This window comes from Lactuca sativa, chromosome 9 (genome assembly GCF_002870075.4).
Source record: "Lactuca sativa cultivar Salinas chromosome 9, Lsat_Salinas_v11, whole genome shotgun sequence".
NCBI lineage: Eukaryota > Viridiplantae > Streptophyta > Magnoliopsida > Asterales > Asteraceae > Lactuca > Lactuca sativa.
The window spans coordinates 178,231,960-178,240,358 of record NC_056631.2 but is presented as its reverse complement, the minus strand read 5'-3'; the positions used below and the strand labels follow the sequence as shown (position 1 = coordinate 178,240,358).

Genomic DNA, 8,399 nt, shown 5'->3' with positions numbered 1-8,399 from the left:
TAATTAATTTAAATAAATTGTTAATTAAGAGATAATTTTTTTAGTTATATAAAATTATAATCATTGATTTAAATAAATACATGACCTTATAATCTGTATTAATGTTATTTTAATTTTTATTATAATGTTATTAATTTAATGTAATTAGAGTGAAAAATTTTAAAATATAAAATTTAAAATGAAGAATCAATAAGTTGACAAGTGGAATTACATTAATTAGGTGACCTAATAGAGTTACACATGACAAAAAGAGAATAAACTTATTTTTTTATTAGAATAGGATACCAGCTATACAATCATAAAACTTATTTAAAAGAACCAAAAAAGAAGAAAAAGAAAAAGAAAAAGAAAATGATAAACGTATTTTTAAATAAAGTGTCTAGTTTGCAATTCATGTATCAAATGTAACCATTTGTGTCATAAGAATGCCTACGAGAAAACGTTTTAATTCTTTCAAGAGCTTCTTCAAGCAAAGATGGTTCTGCAGCAAAAGTTATCCTCACCCAATTCTTTAGTCCCACTGTTAGTCCTACAAAACACAAAAAAAAAAACAATTAATATAATTATATTCTTTAAATTATTAGAGTTTCTAACTTTTCAATATTTATATATTTCTACATGTTACCAAATTTTTCATAAGTTTTCTTATTTACATTTTATAAATTAAAGAAAAACACGTTCCACGAGTTTTGAGTTTTTTAACAAATCAACTTTACGTTAAATTAAACAAAAACACAATTTTCATTTGAAGTCGATAAACTAAAAAGTGGAAAGAGATTAAAAAACATAAAAAACTCACATGTCAACTTCACAAGCTTCTACAAAAAGCTATTGGGCTAAAAAAGATCTCAATAGGATATTTGACTTTGAGTCGCACCTATTATGTTACTTTTTAATTTCTTGCATTTAATTTTAGTTTAAAAATATATATATATATATATATATATATATATATATATATATATATATATATATATATATATATATATATATATATATATTTTGTTTAATAATCACCTGGAAGAAGGATAACAGATTCTTCTTTAGCTAACTTGAAACAAAAGTCAATGTCATCATGGATATCTTTTAGTAATGAAACATTAAGCTTCACCATCATTGCCATGGATCCTTGAGGTTTTGTTGGACATGTTAAACAAGGAATATCTTCTATTTTCTTCATACAAACATCCGATGTGTGTTTCAATATGTCAAGAGTTTTCATGAAGAACGTGTCACTTGTTTCCTTAATAATTCGAGGCACAGCTGCCTGAAACACATAATAACAACATTATACTTTAAGTTTTTATTTTTCCTTACGGTTAAAGTTAACATTGGTAGTTGGTTGACCAATTTTAACTTTAACCCTTTTTCCTATTACAACATTATACACCGAAAAATCTACCAAATTATAACTAGGTAGATTTTTCAAAGTATAATGTTGTAAATGTAATAGGAAAAAGAAAAAAATCAGGATGTTGTAATAAACAAATAAATAAAAGTACTGTGGTACCCGACCTGTATAAAGGTTGCGGGACCACCACAGATGTCAAAGTACTTCTTGAGGCGCTCAACAGTCTGAAAAAACCAAAAAGAGTTAAAATTATAATCAAATTCACAAATTTAAAGTATGTTGCTATTTTTTAACGTACCTTGGTGTTTTTGAACATGGAATTAGGATCGGTGGTGACAAACCACCCGAGGCGCCAGCCTGGCACAATCCATCTTTTTGATAAGGATCCAAGTGTAAGAACAGGCACCATGGATCCAAACACACCCATTGGCACAAAAGGGTTTTGTCCAAAAGCTAAATGTCCATAAACTTCATCTGCTACAACAACAACCTTGTGCTTCTTTGCAGTTTCGGCAATCTACTTTCATTTAATCCAAATTAGTATCTCAAATCATTAACCAAAAAGACTAAAGGCCCGTTTGATAGTTGCTGTTTGGAAAAGTGTTGTCTAAGAAAGTCTATTGACCAGGAAAGAAACCATGCTGTTTGATTGTACATCTTACTGATCGTACTGAATGATGAAAAATGATCATTCAGCCAGAAAGATATTGTTTTGTGGCTTTCTGGGAAAAACATATTTTACCGGGAAAGTCTCTTTTTTTTTGTGCAAATTAAACAGTCCTTCTGACACTTTCAGCTAGAAAGATTTGTTTGGACCTGGAAAGATGTCTATCAAACAAACAGGGTTTAAATTATGAATCATGTATAATGTATACCTTTTTTAAATGTTGATAACTATAGACATTTCCACATGGATTCCCTGGGTTTATGATGACAATTGCAACGGTGTTATGATCAGCTAATGCATCAATGGCATCAAGGTCAACTTCCCAGTTGTTTTCGGGAAGAAGGTCAAAATGGCGGATTTCAACGTTTCTAAAAGCTGCACAAAGTTCATAGATTGGGAATCCTGGTTTTGGAACTAATATGTTTGAATTTGGTCTGGCTAAAATTGATATAGCAACTTCTATGGCTTGTGTGCATCCTGCTGTTATGAATACATCATCTGGGGATAACTTGTATGGGAGATTGATCGATAGATATTCACTGATTGCCCTGTTTTTGATCATATGACATTAGAGTTAATAAGATTTGATGCATAAAGAAAAGGTTAAACTTTTATATACGTGTCTCTGGCATTTCTACAAACAGGTTGTGTGCGTGACTCGAGTTCTCTTGAGATTGGACTTATCATGGTGATTTTATACAATTCATTCTCTGTTGTCTAAATTTGAAGTGCTACGTACTTGATCAAACATAAAAGAAATCACTTTACGAGAGAAATCAAGAGAACAGATCACAGAGAGTCTAATTGCAGAAACGAAAGGAAGAACGAACATACTTTCTTGCTTGAGGAAGGCCAACAGTAGGGGAATATCCATTGAATTTCTGCGAGGTGAGAGCATCAACGACAGCATCTTCTGCAACAGAAGTGGTAGTGAAGCAAGAAAAAGCAGTCGGGTCACCCATCCCAAGAGAAATCACTCTCTTCTTATTTTCATAATCAAGATTCGCCATTAACAGTCCAAGAATCCCCTTAATTGTCACATTCGTAGGGGTCTCCATTTTCGCAACCCCATTCTCCATTTCTTTAGATAAAAAGAAAGATAACAGAGAATGATTGAGTACTCAGTAGAGATGTTATGTACAATTGTGCATGGATGAACAAATGTTTGAAAAACTCTACACAGAGAGGGCTGTGGAGAATGCAGATGCACCCCAAGTGTTGTGTTTGTGTGGTGATATTCAAACTCTCAGCCATCGACTCCTTTTATTTGAGGGGTTTTGAGAAGCTTCCAAAAGTGAAATGTGACCCACAAGAAAACGGAAGTGATGTTTTTCACGGCTCGTTTGTGGTGTATAGTTCACCACGCGCCACCAGACGTGTTGGAAACTGTTACTCAAATCAATTTAGAACTTTTTGAAAGCTGCCAACCTTTATATAGCAAAGAGTATATAAAAGGAAATGTGATTTTGGTTAACATTTATTATTTTGTTTTAAAAGATTGAGAAAATAAACTTATATCTAAAAGTTGTTACACTATTATTATTATTATTATTATGTGTGATCATCTCCAACCCAACATTAATATTATTTTTTACATCAAAATGATATGGAGCCATCTCAATCTCATTTTATTTTGATGTATAAATTTAATGTTATATTATTTTTTTATAGCAAAATGGTATAAAAATTTTGCGTCAATTTTAGTTCCTCGTTTACGTTTTTATTTTATTCTAAGTTAGTTTACATGACTAGGTATGTCTTAATATATTAGTTATTAGTTTATAACCCGTGAAAATCATGGTTATAAAATTAATTAAACTTTTATATTAAAAAATCAAAATTATTAATCAATTGTTTTAAATAAATTATTAATTAAGATATATTTTTTTAGTTATATAAAATTATAATCGTTGATTTAAATAAATACGTGAAATTATATCACATTATAATCTTAATTAATTTTATTTTATTTTTTAATCTTATGTTATTAATGTAATATGATTAGAGTGAAAAAATTTAAAATTTAAAATGGAGAATCACTTATTAATTTAATATAATTAAAATGAAAAATTTAAAATTTGAAATTTGAAATTGATAATTAACAGGTTGATAAGTGGCATGATAGATGACATTTAATATTAATGAGGAGTTCTTATAGTGTGACACTTGTCAATATGAGAGTAATCATATTCATTTATTAGAATAAGGAGATTCAAGATTATATTATTAACTGGACATTAATTAATCATAAAAAGTATAAAAATATGTTTAATTTGATTAATAATATATAAATAATTAATTTGATCATAATTTTGTAATATTATATTTTATAAAGCCTTTATACAAAAAAAAGATATAAACAAAATAGGTAACAAGCTAATTAATAAGTTGAATGATGTTTTTGACAATTAGTTTAAGTTTAAAAAGAGAATATGCTAGAGAATATATATTTTTTGATGAAAAAAAATGATATAGGATTAGAGATAAAATAACATTTGCATCATTTTTATACCATTTGGTGTAAACAATGGTATGTGGATGGAGATGGTCCTACATGGTGCCCTTTTACAACATTTTGGTCTAAACAATGGAATGTGGACGGAGATGGTCTTACATGGTGTCCTTATGAGTGGCAGTAGAACACTTCCAACCTATTATTTAGAGTGGTAGGAGTAGAACACTTCCAACCTATTATTTAGAGTGGTAGGAGTAGAACACTTTCAACCTATTATTTAACATACTGATGTTTTTTCTTTATTTTTTTCATCTCTCCCAACACATAATACATGAAGATAACATCATTCTTAATCCATTCAACCTACTTGTCACATCATTATTTTTAAAAACTTAAAACATCATATTTTCCCCACGGACCTTCAATTATGACTCAAATTCCATCCATAAACACAAACTAAAAATTCAACACGCACACTTTAAACACACACCCATGTTGATTAATCCTATATCAGTAGGATCTTTGTAAACCTCGATGATTATATACGCTTTGATGATAATTAATTCCATTAGCCCACCTACCCTACTGGATTTGGATTAAGGTTTAGGTGGGTTTACAGGCATGAAATTTGAGTTGAAACATCAACCACGACAATCGTAACCAAATCCTTTACAAATTAGATTATCCAAATAAATTGAATATACATCCATCCACAAAATATGTTTTCGACAAACAACCTTTAACCAATAAAAAATAATAATTTCACATCAACCAGAGTATCGACGAACCACAACATCATCAATGAACCAAAAAAATTCAAAATAATCTTCAACTTCAAATAATCCGAAACCATTTCAACATAGGGAATCGACAATACATTTAGGAAACAACAAGATTCAATCAATTTAATGAGCTTGTATTTGAGAAAAATTTGGAATATGAACACTGAACACCAATGTGAAACACAACAAACCTAGATCTAAAATAGTAGAAGATGAAATCATAACCAAAATCAGAATAAGATGAAATTGTGTTACATAATCGAACCCAACACATTTTTAGACGAAAGTGATGGCATCATAGATCATCTACAACACATGATCCACTCCAACCACTACAAAAACAGACCCCTCCATCGATCATATACAACACCACCAAACCATCGCCTCTTAACCTAACACCATTATAACACCATTATTATCGATTTTTCACTAAACCATTTAATTTTTCAAGCATCTTTATGTGAAGTTCTTCAATCACCCTCCCCTTTCTTCAATTGCAAACATAAAGAATCAAAATGTAAAAATATTAGGGCTTACCAACCCCTCATTCTCTTTTGATAGAATGAAGGAGAAATGAAGAAGGATGAATGAATGAAAAAGAAACGAAGAAGGAGGCAGGGGATGAGACTAAGTGGTGCGCCCATTTCTCTTTTAAATAACAAAAAACAATAGTGCCACTGGTGTGCAAAGTCCGCTTCGTATGGATACATTTAAAACTAAAAGGGCCACTGGTATGCAAGGTTCACTTTGTAGGGACCATTCATGCAAAAAAAGGTTTCATAAGGACTATTTTAGGGACAAACTGAAAATCTTAAGGACTATTTGTGAAATTATATATATATATATATATATATATATATATATATATATATATATATATATATATCATGTTTTTTTAATTTACAAAAGTAAAAATCTATCAAATATAATTAATGTTGCGACATGCTCTACAGGGGTTTGGGTGTCGGATGATGGATCTGTCCTGGAAGCTTTCATGAGAACACAACACAGAAGACTCATTAAAGGATGTCCAGGTGTTCTCCTGGGACGTCACTCCGACGATCAAGTTAGTTTCCTAAGAAAGAGAATTTTAGGGTAAAATTCGTGAGGGAGAAGATGGACCCTTCCTTGAGGCGGAATAGATCCTTTTATACATGTTCCTAACGGATCATGGGGACCTCATCCAATGAGCGTGAGACGTGGCCTCCTCTGACTGGGAGAATTATGCCCACGTTAACTAACTGCCTGGTGACGTCAGTTCTGGGCGTTACCTAAACTTCTTGTCACGTCCTGATTGGTCGTGAGTGAATGAGAAGATCATGGGGGATATTCTTTCCTCTTGAAGGGGAACGAACTGCCACCCCAGTGCTGGATTACTTAGGCTAAGGCCAGGCCTTGGCCAAGGTTCTAGCGAGATAACGTCTTGTTTGTACTTTCCTTTACATTTAACGTGGTCGTTCATGGTAACGTTAACAAGTCCCTAGACCAGTAGCCTTTTGCGTTCATGATGTAGCAGAGTTGTTCTGGTCTTTTCACAAACACGTGGTGGGCTGCTACTGATAGATTATGTAGTTGGCAGGGTGAAATCGCCGTTCTTCGGCGGTTTCATCATGAAAAGGATTCGATGCCCCTTTAGTGGCATTTAAACCTCTGTTCCTCCTGGCATTTCCTCATTACTTTCTACTTTTCTCTGTTTGACTTCTTGCCCTAAAGAAACCCTTTCGACTCTTTCTTCATATTTTTCCATGGCTACCGCTCGTTCCTTGGGGATAGATCTTACCACCAAAGAATGGGAATCTTTTGAGTTCTGATTCGAGTTTGTCCCCGAACATGGAGTGCAAATCCCCCTTCCTGATGCATCGCTTTACAGTCTTCCCGAAGGCAAAGTCGGCATTCCAATTGCCTTATTCGAAGTGGTTTTGCGTTTGCCTACTACAAACTTCTTCAACCTGATTATCCAGGAATATGGGTTTTTCGTGAGAGAGCTGGCACCTATTTCTATAAACAAGATAGTGGGTTTTGAACTCCTCTGTCGTACCCTAGGCCGCCTGCCAACTGTTCCGACATTCAAGTACTTCTTCAATGCTTCTACTCAGTCGGGGACTCGAACCCTTTCTCGTCGATGGGGAGTATATACTCTTATCCACGATAAAAAGTCCAAGAAGAACTGGCAGGGGAAGTTTTTATAGGCTGTAACAGCCCGAAATCTCAGGTATTGTTTAAATTATGTTTTTGAGTGATTTAAGAGGGGACTCGGCGAGTTGGAGCCTAGACTCGCCGAGTAGGATCGCAGACTTGGTCGCGGGATCGCGACTGGACTCGACGAGTCCAGGTATGGACTCGGCGAGTCGACGCTGTTCAGCAGAAACCCTAACCGTTCGGTCTTGGATCGTATATAATGCTCTTATGTGCCGTCATTGTTCGTTTTTAGTCGATTGAGAGGAACCCTAAACGGTTGTGGGCATCTAGAGCAAGATTGAAGGATATTAGGGCTTGAAGAGGTTGTGGGGCAAAGAGAAGAAAGGTTTTGGCTAAAGGAACAGCAAAGGATTCGAGTTCTGCGGTTTGGAAACACAGAGAGGGCATATTCCAGGTAATATTTCGGATTTCCTTCTGTTGTTTGTTGTGTTTATGAAGTTAGGGTTTATGAAACCCATTTAGTGATTAGATGGGTTATTATGTTATTACCCAAACGTTTATACCCCCAGTAATGAGATGCTTAGAAGTCCAGAAAGTCCCATGGTTGTATATCTCGGGACCACACGTAATTCAGGAAGCAGTTGCTCGTCTGCATGGCATGGACTCGCCGAGTTGTTCTTCTGACTCGGCGAGTAGCTTGAAGATTTACTGGGACTCGCCGAGTTGTTCTTCAGACTCGGCGAGTGGAGTCGGGGTGGCCCCGCGATTCTTTCAAGGGTAACTCGTCGGGTAGAGGAGGGTACTCGACGAGTAGATAAGGAATCTCAGAAAGTTGGAGGACGTCTAGACTCGCCGAGTCGTCATGGTACTCGCCGAGTCCGGTCGAGCTGACCGTTGACCGTTGACCAGAGTTGACCTAAGTCTGACTTCTTAGGGATAGTCACCCTTAGAAGTTATAAGTGTTAATGAGATATGTGATGCTATAGGGAGGTTGTAGCTTGTCGG

The 8,399-nt window shown here is 34.2% G+C and overlaps 1 protein-coding gene across 1 annotated transcript; it reads right to left on the bottom strand.

Annotated features, from left to right (window-relative positions):
• Positions 1–249: 249 nt before the first annotated feature.
• On the bottom strand, positions 250–3,261 carry LOC111916900 (probable aminotransferase TAT2). The gene is made up of 6 exons (XM_023912553.3): positions 2,853–3,261; positions 2,227–2,566; positions 1,650–1,868; positions 1,516–1,575; positions 1,018–1,267; positions 250–529 (listed from the first exon to the last, which is right to left on the bottom strand). The coding sequence occupies exons 1-6, from the start codon at positions 3,095–3,097 to the stop codon at positions 399–401; spliced, it is 1,245 nt and encodes a 414-aa protein (XP_023768321.1). The 5' UTR covers positions 3,098–3,261; the 3' UTR covers positions 250–398.
• Positions 3,262–8,399: the final 5,138 nt, after the last annotated feature.

Bases quoted from the DNA above. Each gene is read 5' to 3' on its own strand.
- LOC111916900 (XM_023912553.3), bottom strand. From the start codon at position 3,097: ATGGAGAATGGGGTTGCGAAAATGGAGACCCCTACGAATGTGACAATT. The intron at 1,869-2,226 runs GTATACATTATA...AAATGAAAGTAG, and splicing joins GTTATCAACATTTAAAAAAG to ATTGCCGAAACTGCAAAGAA. The intron at 1,576-1,649 runs GTACGTTAAAAA...TGGTTTTTTCAG, and splicing joins CCATGTTCAAAAACACCAAG to ACTGTTGAGCGCCTCAAGAA.